The sequence below is a fragment of the Notechis scutatus genome, chromosome Z, assembly GCF_049901735.1.
Source record: "Notechis scutatus isolate UNSWTSFEM ecotype Mainland chromosome Z, rNotScu1.2, whole genome shotgun sequence".
Taxonomy (NCBI): Eukaryota; Metazoa; Chordata; class Lepidosauria; order Squamata; family Elapidae; genus Notechis; species Notechis scutatus.
This window is the reverse complement of record NC_142025.1, coordinates 128,723,594-128,740,728: the sequence shown is the minus strand read 5'-3', so window position 1 is coordinate 128,740,728 and position 17,135 is coordinate 128,723,594. Positions and strand designations below refer to the sequence as shown.

Here is a 17,135-nt window from a genome sequence, read left to right as displayed (position 1 = left end):
AGGTGAAGTTTGGACTGCTCTGGGGTGATGCAATGAAGGGGCTTGCGTTCTGAAAGGGAGTTGGGCAATTTCGATTGTATCTTAATGGCTTTGGTCCTGTTTTGGATTTTGAAGAGGGGCTGTACCCTTTTGTTTTTGTTCAGATTTTGCTGCAGGGAATTTTAAAATATCCTATGTTGAATGGATTACCAAATCTGCATTTCTAAAAGCTGCCTCCTCAGTTTCTGCTTGGGAGGCAGGAAGACTTGGAGGCTGCTTCCTGTCTTTAAAAAGAACATGTTTCCCCATTTCTCATCTAGGGAAATATAACATTCGACCTCCCTGATATTTCTCAAAATATTTCATTCTTCTAGGAGGGGTGGGGGTGGGCTTCCCATAATCTTTATTCACTAATATTAAAAACTCATTGCAAATCCGAAAGGAATTTAATCAATTCTATTATAAGCGCCCCCAAAAGCAACAAAACCAATCCAGCTCCAATCAAGGAAATAACTATCCCATCAGCTGATTATGCATATAGGTAGTCCTCGACTTACCACAGTTCATTTCGTGACTATTCAAAATTACAATAGCACTGAAAAAAAGGACATATGATTATTTTTCACACTTCTGACCTATGGTCACATGATCAAAATTCAGATGCTTGGCAACTGGCTCATATTTATGACAGTTGCTGTGTCCTGGGGTCTGTGATCAGCTTTTGCAAACCTCTGGTAAGCAAAGTCAATGGAGAAGCCAGATTCACTTCATAACCATGTTACTCACTCATCAATTGCAATGATTCACTTAACAACTGTGGTAAGAAAGATCGTAAAATGGGGCAAAATTCACTTAACATATGTGTCACTTAACATATGTGTCACTTAACAACATAAATTTTGGATTCAATTATGGTCATAAGTCTACGGTTACTGTAATTAAAGTAAACATCATTTTTATTGCTTTAGCAATGGAGCAAACCTGGTTAAGGCCAGGTGTTTCTACTCTGGGTCACTACATCACTGCACCACCTGCCTACAAATTTACTAACCCTCCTGGAGGTGCTGTGTGTTGCTTTCATAATCTGAAATTAGTATTTGATTGAAAGTGGTAAAAAAGAATTTCTTCCTTCATTGACCACTGAATCCTATAACTAGTTAAGATCTTGTATGCAGAGACTACAAATAGGTCCAAAGCTCAGTTAGTAGAGGACTGGTTGACCCATTTTTTTAAAATGAGTTAAAAAAGATTATTTAATTTTTAAATTAATAGTATGGTTCAAGGCCTTACCAAACCTGATTTTTGTCCTTTGTTCTGAGGCTAGTAAACCTTTGCTGTACCCTTACCACACTGGTTTTTGTTTGTTTTCAAATGCAGCCTTCATAAATTGATACCCTACCACCAATCTGAAACACTAGAATGCAACCACATAAAAACCAAACAGCATGCTAAACATTCCCATTTCTGGAAGATCCCTAACTATCAAACTGTGCAAATCTAGGATTTTAAATATCTTGGCATTTATTTCCCATCATCATCTTCTATGAAGCTCCATCTTTCAGATCTTTACCTGTGAACCCAAACAGCCTTTGATGGAAATTAGGTATTTGATTTGCTTGTCAGAAAGTCATAAAAAGTGATCACATGACCCCAGGAGACTGCACCATCATAAATATCAATCAGTTACTAAGTGTCTGAATTTTGACCATGGCACCATGGGTATGCTTCAATGGTCATAAGTGTGAAAAACAGTCTTAGGTCAATTTTTTCAATGCTCTAGTAACTTCGAACATTGACCAAATGAACTGTTGTAAGTTTTTTATTTTTTTATTTTATTTTATTTTGTCAAGCGATTATAAGATAACAGGTATAAGTATAAACATAGTTATGAATATATGAAATGGATACATATAAGAAAAAAAATAGGACAGGGATGGTAGGCACGTTGGTGCACTTATGCATGCCCCCTACAGACCTCTTAGGAAAGGGGTGAGGTCAATAGTAGACAGTCTAAGGTTAAAGTTTTTGGGGTTTGGGGAAGAAACCACAGAGTCAGAGTCAGTATTCCAGACATTGACCACTCTGTTGCTGAAGTCATATTTCCTGTAATCAAGTTTGGTGTGGTTTACCTTGAGTTTGTATCTATTGTGTGCTCTTGTATTGTTATGGTTGAAGCTGAAGTATTCATTGACAGGGAGGACATTGCAATATATAATTTTATGTACTATACTTAGATCAGACCGAATGGGGCATAGTTCTAGGTTGTCTAGGTCTAAAATTTCAAGTCTGGTGGCATAAGGTATTCTGCAATGAGTAGAGGAGTGTAGAACTCTTCTTGTGAAATATTTCTGGACGTTCTCAACTGTGTTAATATCAGATATGCAATGTGGGTTCCAGACTGATGAGCTGTATTCGAGTATTGGTCTAGCAAATGTTTTGTATGCTCTAGTTAGTAGTGTGATATTACCGGAGAAAAAGCTACACAGTATTAGGTTAACAACTCTTAATGCCTTTTTGGCTATGTAGTTACAGTGGTTCACAAACATTTAGAATGTGTAAAGTCAAAGTGCTTAATGTTTTGTTCTGCAGATACAAAGACAACTGTGTCTTAAAAACTGTACATTCTAAATTCCAAGTTAGCCAAGAAAACTGTAGGGACTCATCCCAATAGGTACCAGGAGTCATCACTGATTCACATGCAAAAAATAATAATTAGAATGGAATGTAATAGAATCTATTGTTGGAAGAAATATCCATCTGGTTCAGTTCCAATTTGGGAAAAAGACACTGGAAACATGGAGGTTGAATGGAAAGATGGTTTAATAATGAAGCAGAACCACAAGTGGTTGTGGGCAGCTGGCCACATGGAGTTGAGAATGGGTTTTTTTAAAAATATATTCTTTGGGGCTTTGCCCTTGAGTTCTTTCCTGTGCAAGAACATGTATTCTATTGGGTGTTGTAAGGGTTATGTAGCTGTCGTACCTGGCTCTATAGGTTGTCTAAGCTCCTAGGTTTGGTTGATGTTTGTTGGGGGTAATGCGATGAAGGAAATACCCTTGGGAAATTGTGCAACATAGTGAGTTCTGTGTCTTCTGCTGAATGATAGTGGGTTAATCCTATTATGTCCTGAAGGATAATCCCATTATCCTGGAGCTGAAGGGCTTTTGTTTTGTAGATAGGCTGGCCCAGTCTCCCTTAATGGTGACAACATATTTGCTGCAGGGTATTAACAGTGAGTCTGCTTCCTGCCTCTAAAAAAATGTTTCTCCATTTCTCATTTAGAGAAAATATAATATTCTACCTTTTTATTATCCTCAAAATATTTCATTTTTCTAGGGTGTGTGTGTGTGTGCGTGCACACATACACACACACGCACACTAACTTTCTGCACTATAATATCCATCCATATAAATGTCTATAGTCTGCCCCCACCCCTCAATAGTCTGAGGGATCATGAATTGGTTCCTGGTTTAAAAAGTTTGAGGATCTCTGATCTATACAAATGCCTACACCCATTTACTTATTTATATAAACTTATATCTTGTTTTTCATTTCATTCTTTGTCTTCTGGCTTAGGCCTCCCTCCCTCCAGAGGCCCTTGCATGATCTTTACACAGGTGACTGTCTCACCATCATTATGGAATTAGGCAGTTTGTCTCTTTCAAATCTCATGGGATACTTTGGAAAAATGAGGAACTCACACTGAAGAATACTATTAATATTCACCATGAAACGTCCTCTGTGAGTTGATTTGGCAGTATGTTGCCATTTCTACTTTTGTCTGAAAAACAGCTGAAAAAGTCAGTCCAGTATGATCTCCTAGAAGGATCTTGTTGCTGCCATTTATACACAGAAAGAGGACAATTATGGAAGTTCTTAGCAATCATGGAGTCACTGTTAACAGTATTGCTTCAAGTGATGTGCAAGGATCCTAGTCTTCAATGTGATCTTGTTGAGCCTCTTCCTATTCATCATACCTATCATCAGCCTGGAGATGTTAACATTGCTGGCATCATTTCTGTGTGCTTGACATTTTCTGATCCCATTGATTTCAGTCAACATCCTTCTCAGGGACTTCAAGATAGACTTATGCAAGTACATGATCCATTTATGTTCAAGTTCTGGTCATTGCTCAAAATATTTTCCAATAATCTTAAATAGGCTGCAAATGTATTTATAAGCTTCGACATACATTTGAAAAAAGGCCAATTTTCTGTTCCAACAAATCATACCTAAGAAGCATTAAATGTAAACATTCAGGTAGATAAGGATTAATTCATGAATATCTACCACTAAAATTTAGGTGGGAGCCAGTTGTTATTACCGGCTCTGTGGGTGTGGCTTGGTGGGCGTGGCAGGGGAAGGATACTGTAAAATCTCCAGTCAGAGGTGGTATTTGCCGGTTCTATGAACTACTCAAAATTTCCGCTACAGGTTCTCCAGAACTGGTCAGAACCTGCTGAATACCACCTCTGGTGGGAGCACATATGTTCTTTTCACTTGATATTTCTCATATCACAATTCAGCATTTTTCTTCTTCATATAAACCATTCTTAACAGCTGGAGTTTGATGCGTAGCTTTTCTAATTTCTTCAGAAATAATGCTTCCAATCGCAAACCAATTTTTTTTTTTAAAATCATTCCAGGTTCTGGAGGTGTATAAATGTGATAATATTTTGGTCTGCCTTTTTCAGAATCTGAACAGAATACTAAATACAGGTAGTCCTCATCCTGTGACCAAAATTGAGCTCAGAGTTTCGGTTGCTCAACATGACATTTGTTAAGTGACTTTTGCCCCATTTTAGGATCTTTCTTGCCAGTGTTCTTAAGTGACTCCCTGCAGTTGCTAAGTTAGTGAATCTGGCTTCCCCATTGACTTTGCTGGTCAGGAGGTCACAAAAGATGATCACATGATCTTGGAACACTGCAACCCTCATAAATGTGAGTCCTTTGCTAAATGTCTGAATTTTGATTACATGGCCATGAGGATGCTTCAAGGGCCGTAAGTGTGAAAATCAGTCATAAGTCACTTTTTTCAGTGCTGTTGTAACTTTGAATGGTCACCAAATGAATGGTTTTAAGTCAAGAACTACCTGTACATTGCACTAAAACATATTCGGCAAAATATTGTACTGAAAAATCACAAGTGTCATAATGTGAAGCATAGTTTTCTAAATGGATTTTTTTAAAAAAATGTTTTACAGAATAGTATTTCAGAATTACCAGCATATCCTGGCCTTAGCATTTTCTGTAAAAGAGATCAATGAAAATCCTCGGATCCTACCCAATATCACGCTGGGCTTCCACATTTTTAACAGCAATTTTAGTCCAGGCTGGACTTACTTTGCCTCAATGTTGCTACCTTTTACTCAGGGCAAATTCATCCCTAACTACAAATGTGGGATCCCCCAAAATTTGGCTGCAGTTATTGGGGCACCTGACATCTCTCTTCACATGGCAACTTTATTGTGCATCTATAAAGTTCCTCAGGTAAGAGATGCTGAAGATATATCATATATATAGTATTTGTATTTGTATTATTATTATTTACATTATTATTATTCTGCCATATCACCCCAGAAGTCTGTAGTTTTCTCCCTCTAGAAAGGAGAAAAATTTCAAATCCCTAGATATAATTTTTTGCTTGATAGGATCATCCAAGCTGCAGGAGTAATGAGTAATTCTGAATAGACGGTGAGGGTATAATATCCAAGATATTTACTGGTACCTTAAGAGTGACATCTTGGTTGATATTCCTAAGTAAACACAACTAGCTGCATAAAGTTTCAGTATATAAGAATAAGGATACCAAAAGACCTAAATGTGCCCATTTCCTGAGGAACCTTTGGAATTGCATATGTTTATATTTCTGTAGCTGACCTTTGGCTCTGCTTCAGTCATGGATGAAAAGACTCAGTCAATTTTCTTCCAACAAATGTTTCCGGATGAATCGCACCAACATAAGGGCCTCCTGAAGTTATTGTTGTATTTTAGATGGATCTGGATCGGAATTCTTCTGGTAAGGGATGAGAAAGGAGAGAGATTTGTACAAGACGTGCTCTCCACATTTTCTGAAAATGGCATCTGCATTGAATTCATAGCAGAGTTCCCAAACTTTGTTTTTTACAGTGATTTTACTGATTTCATGGACAAAGGACTACATATATATCAAGTTCTCATGAACAGCACAGCCAATGTGATCATCTTGTATGGTGAAATTAGCTCCATATCATTTCTGAGAAGTTGCCTCCAGTTTTCAGAAGTGGAAGATATTCCAAGAAAGACAAAAATCTTCATTACATCCACTCAGACAGATTATACTTCAAACTCATTTGATAAAACTTTGGACATCCATTTCCTACATGGTGTTTTATCCTTTTCAGTTCACACAAAGGAGGTCCAAAACTTCCAGGATTTTTTTCAAAATCTAAATCCAAACAACAACCAACATGATCATTTTCAGAAAGATTTTTGGGAACAAGCATTCGGTTGTTTCTTTTCAAACTCAAAAATTGAGACATCTGAGGCAACTTGTACCGGACAGGAGAAGCTTGAGAGCCTTCCCACATCTGTGTTTGAAACACTAATGAGTGGTCAGAGTTACAATATTTACAATGCAGTCTATGCTGTGGCACATGCTTTGCAATCTCTGTATTTATCCAAATCCAGGGAAAAATCAACAGAGAAAGAAGGAAGGAAATATTTCCACAATCATATGTGGTGGCAGGTAAGCCTGCTTGTAGAGCAGGGGTGGGCAAACTATGGCCCGCGGGCCACATCCGGCCCATTGGTCTGTCCAATCCGGCCTGCCCCTGAAAAAAAATCACTGGGCATGGTATATTGCCCTGCGCCGCGTGGCCCCCAAAGCTGCAAAACAGTGCGGAGCGCTCGGGTAGGAAAGAAAAAGAACTTTGCAAAGGCCTCGGCTGGGAGTTCGAAATCACCTTCGAGTGCGACCTCTCCGAAGGTGAGTCCCCGCCGATTCCCCTTTTTTCCCGGGCTTCTGGCTTAAACTTTGCAAAGGCAAAGTTTGCAGGCGGGAGCGTCTTCCGGCCAAGGAGCGGGAAGGGTTCCGCCCGGCGGGCGGGCGGGCGGGCTGCTTGGAGCCACTTAAAGCTAGGCCGCTGCTGGTGGAGCCTTGGTGCCCCATTTCCTGGCTCGGCGGTCCTGCTCGGGCGGCACTTTAAAAGCCTGTTCCCAGCACCCGAGCAACTTCCCAGCAACTTGCGGTTTCCTTTTTCTTCGCGGGCACTCGCGCCTGGCCCTGAGCCACGCGGCGGAGGGGAAACCCGGAGCACCACCGGTTCACCTCCTCTAAGCAGCCCGCCCGCCCACTGGTGGAACCCTTCCCGCTCCTTGGCGGGAAGATGCTTCCCGCCTGAAACTTTGCCTGAGCAAAGTTTAAGCCTGGAAGCCCTGGAAACCCGAGCAACTTCCCAGCAACTTTCGGCTTCCTTTTAACTCGCAGGTGCTCGCGCCTGGCCCCGAGCCACGCGGCGGAGGGGAAGCACGGCGGGCGGGCGGGCTGCTTGGAGGAGGCGACCCGGCGGTGCTCCGGCAGCAGCAACAGGCAGTTCCGCCCGGGCTCCGCTCAGGTGTCCGGCTGGGTCTGTCAGAAGTTGCTGCCGCCGGCGCAGCTCCACGCAGATCCAGTCCCATGTTGCCTTGGGAAGGAGAAGGCAAAACCAGGAGCCGCTGAGCCTGAGCCTCCAGTGCCGCTGCTGCCGTTGCAAAGCACCGCCGCGACTCTTTTTGCCTTTCCCTTCCCGAGGCAACGCGGGACTGGAGCCACGTGGAGCCGCGCCGGCAGTAGCAACTCCAGACTCAAGGGGAGGGGAAGGAGGAGAAGGGGGGAAGGGGGGGCGATTCCCCAAAAATCTTGTGCTGACCCGGCCCGTCTGTCAAATTTTAAAAGTCAATGTGGCCCCCGAGCCAAAAAGTTTGCCCACCCCTGTTGTAGAGTAACCACTATATTTTTTTATGTTTTTATTTATTTTTGTCAATTGCTTACAAGATAATAGATATAGTTATGAATACATGGATACATATAAGAAAAATAAATAAAAGAAACAATAGGACAGGGATGGTAGGCATGTTGGTGTGCTTATGCATGCCCCCTACAGACCTCTTAGGAAAGGAGTGAGGTCAATAGTAGACAGTCTAAGGTTAAAGTTTTTGGGGTTTGGGGAAGAAACCACAGAGTCAGGTAGAGTATTCCAGACATTGACCACTCTGTTGCTTAAGTCGTATTTCCTGTAATCAAGTTTGGTGCGGTTTACCTTGAGTTTGTATCTATTATGTGCTCTTGTATTGTTATGGTTGAAGCTGAAGTATTCATTGACAGGGAGGACATTGAAATATATAATTTTATGCACTATACTTAGATCGGACTGAAGGCGGCATAGTTCTAGTTTGTCTAGGTCTAAAATTTCAAGTCTGGTGGCATAAGGTATTCTGCAATGAGTAGAGGAGTGTAGAACTCTTCTTGTGAAATATTTCTGGACATTCTCAACTGTGTTAATATCAGATATGTAATGTGGGTTCCAGGCTGATGAGCTGTATTCAAGTATTGGTCTAGCAAATGTTTTGTATGCTCTAGTTATTAGTGTAATATTACCAGAGAAAAAGCTACGTAAGATTAGGTTAAACAACTCTTAACACTTTTTTGGCTATATAGTTACAGTGAGCTCTAGCACTTAGATCATTAGAAATGAGTACTCCAAGATCCTTGACAGAGTTTGGATCATCAACAAGGTCTTGACTATTCAGCCTGTATTTTATTTTCTGATTCATTTATTTTTTGCCAATATGTAGGACAGAACATTTATTTTGTTGAGATTTGAAATTGCCATTTGTTTGACCATTCTGATACATAGTCAAGGTCTTTTTGGAGGGTAGTAGTATTGTCTGTGGTGTTGAATAGTTTTACATCATCAGCGAAGAGAATGCAGTTGCCCTTAATATGATCACAGAGGTCATTTATGTATAGTATGAAAAGAGTTGGTCCTAGAATACTGCCTTGGTGGACACCACTGTAGACAGGTACAGCTCCCAATTTTGACGATTTGTTGTCTGTTTAACAGGAATGCTTCTATCCAGTTATGCAGGTGTCCAGAGATACTGTAAGATTTTAGTTTTAGGAGTAGTTTGTCATGTACACTGAATCAAAGGCTTTACAGAAGTCTATGTAGATTGCATCTATTGCTTTGCCCTGATCGAGTTGTGTAGTCCATATGTTTCTGCAGTGTAAGAGTTGCAGATTACATGACAGTTTTTTCCTGAAACCAAGTTGTTTATTAGAGAGTAGGTTGTTTGTTTCTAAGTGGAGGATGATGGATTGGTTAATAATTGATTCCATGACTTTACAGGTGACGCAGCGTAAAGAGATTGGTCTGTAATTTTCAACTAGACTGGGGTCTCCCTTTTTGAAGATGGGGATGACAGTGGCTTGTGACCATAGTTTTGGCAAGGAGCTGGTCCTGAAAGATTTTTCAAAGAAAAATCTTTGCTTGGTACACAGTTTTAAATTTCAGCAGCTCTACGTTCAGCCTCTCTTCGAGCATATTTCAGTAAATGAAAGAGCATTGTCCTTTTGTCATCTATTTGAACTGCTTAACATCTTCAAGTTAGAAGTTATTTCTTAGTTAGGATATTGTGTTCTAAAATTATTTTCCAAATTAATTTTAGGTATTACTTTTTATTGACAATTTTACAGGTAGTTCCTTGCAAGTTAACTAAGGGTAGAAATGTCAGATATTGTAGCCCAGTTTTGTATGTGAGTCATTATTGAATACATATATCTCCTCCAATTCAAGTGATACTCAGGCCTGTGTAACCTCATATAACTTATGATCATTATTGCCTCTTTTGAAAAGTAGCATAAATATAGTAAATGTAAAGACATTTTTGTCTTCTATTCTCTTTCTTTTATACTGATGGATTTTATCTGCAATAACTCAGATCATAGATAAATTTTTGTTAGTATTTTATTGTGCAATCCTATGTTAATATATTTTAATTTTTTTCAGTAGTGTCATATTTTATAGCTACTACTTTTTGGAATCATACTTATGTTTTGAACATATATTTCTACCTCCTGTCTTTCTTTGTCTCTCTTCAACTTTCTCTGTATTTCAGATTCATTCTTTTCTGAGAAGCATCAGATTCAACAACAGTGTTGGTGAAAAGATCTCTTTTGATAAAAATGGAGAATTCATTGGCGGATATGATATAATCAGTTGGATCACATTCCCAAACCAGTCCTTTCTTAGGGTCAAAGTTGGAGTGATAGATCCCACAGCTCCACCAAAGAAGTTCTTCAATATTTCTGTAGATTCCATCATGTGGCCAGTAGGTTTTAATCAGGTTAGTTGTTTAAATCTAAATTTGTCTTCATTCAAATATATGTTGATGAGTGTTCGAGAGTATCATCTATGAACCAACTTAAGAACATATGTTCTGAAGAAAGAAAAAATTATCTATAAGAATGTTTACTTTTCTAATACTTGATAGAGAATATTGTATCCTTTACTTTGTACCTCTGCAAATTATGGACTATGGTTTTCATGGTTTTGATGTAAAAGCTGCAATACAGTGTATTATATTGTGTCAGTTCATAATTAAGTAGTTGAGAAAATTATATTTAGAAATTGTGTTTGGAGAAAGGGAATAATGGTTATAGAAAATGCCAATAATTGTAGATATTTAATGAATTATAATTTCACAACAAATACAATTAAAATGATGTCATACAGAGGGGGTATTAAGTAGGTTCTGACCAGTTCTGGAGAACCAGTAGTGGAATTTTTTTTTTTTGAAACAAATTTTATTAATTTTAAAGACAAACAAAACATCATTAAACATTGCAAACATAAAACCTCTTTCCATTGTAAATTTTTACACAGCAGATAAAAGATTATTTTATACAGCATAATTCTAATTTATCCCATTTCCTTATAGACACATAAATATCTTTTAGCAAATTTCTCATTATTTCTCTTTACTTTTATTCAATTACATTTCTTTTCTATATTTATCTATTTTATAGCCATCATATTTATATTTTCATCTGACTTGTTTACAAATATTCTTGTCTGACATTCCTTCAAGGTTTTATTAATTCTTAATCAAACATAAACACACAAAACACAAAAACATAAAACTTCTTTTTAGAAAGTGGCTTGGCCCCAGATTACCTCTCTTTGTACGGACTTCAATTAAATTCATGCTCATCTTATATACCATTACTTATCTTGTTTACCATTCTATATCTTCTATATAACTTCTCCCCGCTTTTCACTCTTCTTAATTCTATTTTATTAATTTTGTCTTACTTTAAATCATTATACTTGTATCTTTTGTCCATTCTTTTCCAATTATCCATTTATCTCATTCTCTTTAATATAAAAAAAAAAGATTTCTCCTGGAATCACTAATCGAAGTATGATGCCTTTCTATCCCCTAAGTTGACATTTAGAATAATACCTAGTTCCCAATCTGATTCTGCTTAGTATATTCTACCTATTAAATTTTAAGAAAAAAAAAGAGAATAATAAATCTATAAAATAATTAAGTACATAATTACCATTCTAATTTTTTAATACATTTTAAATAATACATTTTAAACCAAAAAAAATAAAAAAGAGAAAGAAAGAAAAGTTATGATAACATTAAGAGAATAACAAATTAAACTCTATCATTAAATCTTAAGCATTTTACACATTCTCAATAATATTAAATGTTAAGATCTATCATTAAATCTTAAACATTTTAATATTTTAGTTTATTAAATCTTGTAATATTCCAATTATCTATTTCAAAAACAAATACTACAATAATAAGTTTATAATAAAATTAACACGAGAGCCAATAAACTATATTTTAAACATTCCCTTTAATATTTTATTAAATCTTAAAATCTATCATTATTAAGCATTTTGATATTTTAATATTTTATTAGTTCTTATAAAATTCTAATTTTCTATTTCTAATACAAGTACTACAATACTATCTTATGTACTTTTGCAGATTCTTTTTTTTATATAAATTATACATTACCCTTTGTCCCTAAAAAAAAAAAAATTCTTTTTCCCATCTTGTTTTATACCTTTGTGGCTTTTTACCCCCTTTTCCCTTCCTTTCTTATCCCACCTAGTCTTTTTACCCCCCCTCTCTCCTAACCTCCACCTTTTTAGCTTCCCCTCTCTGTTGTATTCCTCTTTTCTTTTGCTTTCTGGCATTGTATTGATTTTGCATCTCATTTTTCTCTTTCTTGGGTGTTTTTTTAAGTCTTAAGTCCTTCATTTTCCTTCCTCTCTTTCTCTTTTCTTTCTTAGTCAAATTTTTTAATTCATTAAAGATGGCTTCTTCTTCTTCTTCTTCTTCTTCTTCTTCTTCTTCTTCTTCTTCTTCTTCTTCTTCTTCTTCTTCTTCTTCTTCTTCTTCTTCTTCTTCCTCCTCCTCCTCCTCCTCCTCCTCCATTTGTTGCTGTATTTGCTGATAAGTAGCAAGCGCCATTTCTAAAAAGTGAAAGATATCTCCCAAAGAGTCCTTGCTTTCTTTCTTTATTTTTCCATATTCCTTTCTTAGTTCATCAATAGATAAAGCCATTCCTCTTCTTAGAACAACCAAGATGTTTCAAAACTTAAAAGACAGTTCCCCAAAGTCCCAGAGTCATCAAGCATCCAAACAGAGCAGAAAGTTCTTCCCTTTACACTTTCTCTTCCTGGGGTATTATCAGTTAAGAAAGGGGAAAAAAACCCAGTCTGTACTTTAAAGCCTTATTGCAATTAACTTCTAGTCTCAAAATCTTCAAGGCATCTCCTCCAACAAAATCTTGATATAGGTTTTTTTTTTGTCCTCTCCCTTCCCACTTGTAACAAAGAGCTTAAAATTTTACCTTCTTTAGAAAAACAGGTTTTTCAATGTCCATTTGCTAAGTCTGTAGGGAAGGAGAGTAAACTTTCCCTTTCAGCACTTCCCTTCGCCGCTTTTAGAATCTCTTCTGGAAACAACGTATCATTCAAAAAATCGTGATTTTCAGGATGTTAAATATATCTTAAAGTCCCGGTAGCCAAAGAACTTTCACATCAAAACTTTCAAAACTTTCTCCTTCTTCCTCCTGCGCATTCTTATCCAGTTGCCGGTTCTTTGTGGCGGCCATTACTGACCGCCGCTCCACCGCCTTGAGAAAAGGGGTTTTGCCGGGTGGGGAGGGGTCTGCGACACCCCGAACCCCTATCCGATCCCCTGTCTTCGGCTGCCTCTACGGGGCAGCCTTATCCTCCAGACCCGTCGGGATCGGAGGCACTAAGACAGCTAGCACAACAGGGATCGCGCTGGATCACGAATCCCTGCCGCCACCGAAACCTGGCAAACCGGAAGTCCAGTAGTGGAAATTTTGAGTAGTTTGGAGAACCAGAAAATGCTACCTCTGACTGGCCCCACCCCCATCTATTCTCTGCCTCCCAAGTCCCAGCTGATCGGTTGGGTCTTCTTTTGTTGCCCTGCACAGGAGAACGAAGCTGGAAAGCAGGTTTGTGGGGTGAGGAGAGAGTGGGGATTTTGCAGTAACCTTCCCCTGGAGTGGGGTGGGAATGGAGATTTTACACTATCCTTCCCCTGCCATGCTCACCAAGCCATGTCCACCAAGCCATGCCTACAGAACTGGTAGTAAAAAAATTGAATCTCACCACTGATATCATGACATCACTTTTGCTTACCAATTCATTTTTATTATGTTAATTCTACTTTAAAAGTATCACTCCACACATTTCTTTCCCCTCTGAATCAAAAAACATTCTTCTTCATTCATTGACAGGCATTACCTTTATCTTTGTGTAATGATCCTTGTGACACAGGATACAGCAAAGCCAAGAAAGAAGGGGAGTCGTTTTGCTGCTATGATTGCTGGTTGTGCCCAGAAGGAAAAATATCAAAGGAGAAAGGTAGGAAATTTCAAAATATAATGGGATTAAGACATTGGGGTACAACCCTGTCTGTAATCAACTGTATCAATTCCACTGTGTTCTTTTTAGATATGGATGACTGCTCTCCCTGTCCTGAAGATCAATATCCAAATCCTGAGCAAAATATGTGCATTCCAAAACAGGTCACTTTTTTGTCCTATGAAGAACCCTTGGGGATCAGTCTGACTGTTCTTTCCCTTTGCTTTTCTATAATGACAACTTTGATCATCACGGTATTCATAAAACACAAAGACACTCCCATCGTCAAAGCCAACAACCGAAATCTCACTTATATACTCCTAATTTCCCTTCTCCTCTCTTTCCTTTGTGTCTTTCTATTTATTGGGAGACCATATAAGGTTTTGTGTCTCCTTCGACAACCAGCTTTTGGCCTCATCTTTTCTATAGCAATTTCTTGTGTATTGGCCAAAACCTTTGTTGTGGTTCTAGCATTTATGGCCACCAAACCTGGTTCCAGATTGAAGAAATGGGTGGGTGGAAGAATGGTCAGCTACATTGTTCTTTCCTGTTCCTTTGTTCAAATATGTATTTATGCTGTGTGGCTGATAATATCCCCACCATATCCAGATGTTGACACACAATCAATGTCTGATGAAGTCTTCCTGGTGTGCAATGAAGATTCGGTCATGTTCTGCTGTGTTTTGGGCTTTATGGGTTTTCTTGCTCTGGTTAGCTTCTCTGCTGCTTTTCTAGCTAGGAATTTACCTGACAGTTTCAATGAAGCCAAATTCATCACCTTCAGCATGTTGGTCTTTTGCAGTGTTTGGCTGTGTTTTATTCCAACCTATCTGAGCACAAGGGGAAAACATATGCTGGCAGTGGAGATCTTCTCTACGATCTCTTCCAGTGCTGGCTTATTGGTGTGCATCTTTCTTCCCAAGTGTTTTATCATTGTGATGAAACCTGAACTGAACAATAAACATCAGCTCATGAAAAGAAAGTTTTAATTTTAAAAAATGTATATGTATTTGTAGGAGAATTTTCCAACTTTGAGGTCTGTGACCAGTTTACAATTTTACTTAGTTGAAATGAACTTGCTTCCATACTTCAAAATGGGAGGCAAAACTGAAAAATCTGAATGATGCAACAATTGTTACCATTCTTTTTAGATCTATGCTTTATTTTATTTATTTTTTAATAAATGTATGTTTTATTTTCTTTAATTGGGTGTTTCAAGTTTTGTACCTTTGAATGTGGGCCACCTCACAAATATGGCTTCTATGGCAAGCATTTTGCTGTCTTAAATTATTGAGTGGCCGATTCAAATGAGAAGTGACAGGTTAGGCCTGTTTCTCTTTCCCTCTCTCTCTCTCTCTCTCTCTCTGCCTCCCCTCTCCCTCCCTCTCCTTCTCCCTCCCTCTCTCTCTCTCTCTCACACACATCTCTTTCTCTCTGTCTCTTATCTCTCTTTTGTCTATCTCTCTCTCTCTCTTTCTCTGTCTCCCTCTCTCTTCCTCTGTCTGTCTGTCTGTCTGTCTGTCTGTCTGTCTCTCTCTCTCTCTCTCATTTCTGTTTCATTCTCTCTCTCTGTCTCATTCTGATTCTCCAGCACTCTCACTGTCTTGTGGGTGCATCTTCAGCCTTTGTTGGTGCTGGATGTCCCTTGGTCACTTGGGGGAAATGCAGTTTGCTGATTCGAAAGAATCTTAGCAATGGAACAAGCCTGGTTAAGGCCAGGTATGTGTTTCTACTATGGGTCACCACTACATCACTGAACCATGTGCCTACAAATTTACTAACCCTCCTGAAGGTGCTCTGTGTCTTGCTTTCATAATTTGAAATTGGTATTTGATTGAAAGTGGTAAAAAATAATTGCTTCCTTCATTGACCACTGAATCTTGTAACTAGTTAGGATCTTGTATCTTGTAACTAGTTAGGATCTCGTAGGTCCAAAGCTCAGTTAGTAGAGGACTGGCTGACCCCTTCCATTTTTTAAAATGAGCTAAACAAAGGTTATTTAATTTTTAAATTAATAGTATGATTCAAGGCCATACAAAACCTTTGTTCTGAAGCTAGTAAACTAATCCCCACTTTGCTGTACCTTTACTACACTGTTTTTTGTCTGTTTTCAAATACAGCCTTCATAAATTGACACTCTACTACCAGTCTGAAACACTGGAATGCAACCACATAAAAACCAAACAGGATGCTAAACATTCCCATTTCTGGAAGATCCCTAACTATCAAACTGAGCAAATCTAGGATTTTAAATATCTTGGCATTTATTTCCTGGCATCATCTTATGTGAAACTCCATTCTTCTGATCTTTCCTTGTGAGCTCAAACAACTTATGATGGAATCATTAGATATTTGATTCATAAGGGGAAGAACTATGGATAGTATTCGACCTATGACCAAAATTAAGTCCAACATTTTTGCTTCTAAATAAGTCCCAATTCTGTTGAGTTTTGCCCCATTTCATGACTTTTCTTGACACACTTATTAAGTGAAGTACTGCAGTTGTTACAGTTAGTAACAGGGTTGTTAAGTGAACCTCACTTCTCCATTGCCTTTGCTCGTCAAAAGGTCATAAAAGGTGATCACATGTCCCCGGGACACTGCGACCATCATACATATCAATCAGTTATTAAGTGTCCAAATTTTGATCATGTGACCATGCTACAATGGTCATAAGTGTAAAAAAATGGTTATAGGTCACTTTTTTCAATGCCGTTGTAACTTTGAACCTTCACCAAATGAACTGTTATAAGTTGAGGACTTCCCCTACTGTATGTTCCAGACACATGTAAAATGTTTAAAGTCAAAGTGTTAAATGTTTTGTGCTGCACAGTGTTGCAGATACATAGACAACTGTGCCTTTAAAAGCTGTACATTCTAAATTCTAAATACAGGCTCAGAGTCCCAATTCTGTGGCCAACGCAAAGTATCTTACTTATTCTTTGACCATTGAGACTGTGAGTATGTCATGCCTAAGGTACAAACCACCTCAGGGAGCCTGGTCCAACCACTTTATCTCATCCCTAGGAAGAAAATAAAGGCTTTCCCAAGAAGTTTGCCAAGAAAACTGTAGGGACTCATCCAGATACACACCAGAAGTCATCACTTATTCAAAATGCATGAAAATAATTGAAATGGACTGGAATCTATAGTATTGATCTATAGCTGGGGTCCTCAAACTACAGCCCGCAGCCAGATACAGTTCACTG

At 38.3% G+C, this 17,135-nt stretch overlaps 1 protein-coding gene across 1 annotated transcript; it reads left to right on the top strand.

Annotated features, from left to right (window-relative positions):
- The first annotated feature begins 3,865 nt into the window (after positions 1–3,865).
- Positions 3,866–14,915, top strand: LOC148129270 (vomeronasal type-2 receptor 26-like). Its single transcript, XM_087947258.1, has 3 exons — positions 3,866–4,075; positions 13,800–13,926; positions 14,017–14,915. The coding sequence occupies exons 1-3, from the start codon at positions 3,866–3,868 to the stop codon at positions 14,913–14,915; spliced, it is 1,236 nt and encodes a 411-aa protein (XP_087803384.1).
- The last annotated feature ends 2,220 nt before the right edge of the window (positions 14,916–17,135 follow it).

Bases quoted from the DNA above. Each gene is read 5' to 3' on its own strand.
- LOC148129270 (XM_087947258.1), top strand. From the start codon at position 3,866: ATGGAGTCACTGTTAACAGTATTGCTTCAAGTGATGTGCAAGGATCCT. The intron at 4,076-13,799 runs GTACATGATCCA...ATTCATTGACAG, and splicing joins TTCAAGATAGACTTATGCAA to GCATTACCTTTATCTTTGTG. The intron at 13,927-14,016 runs GTAGGAAATTTC...TGTTCTTTTTAG, and splicing joins AAAAATATCAAAGGAGAAAG to ATATGGATGACTGCTCTCCC.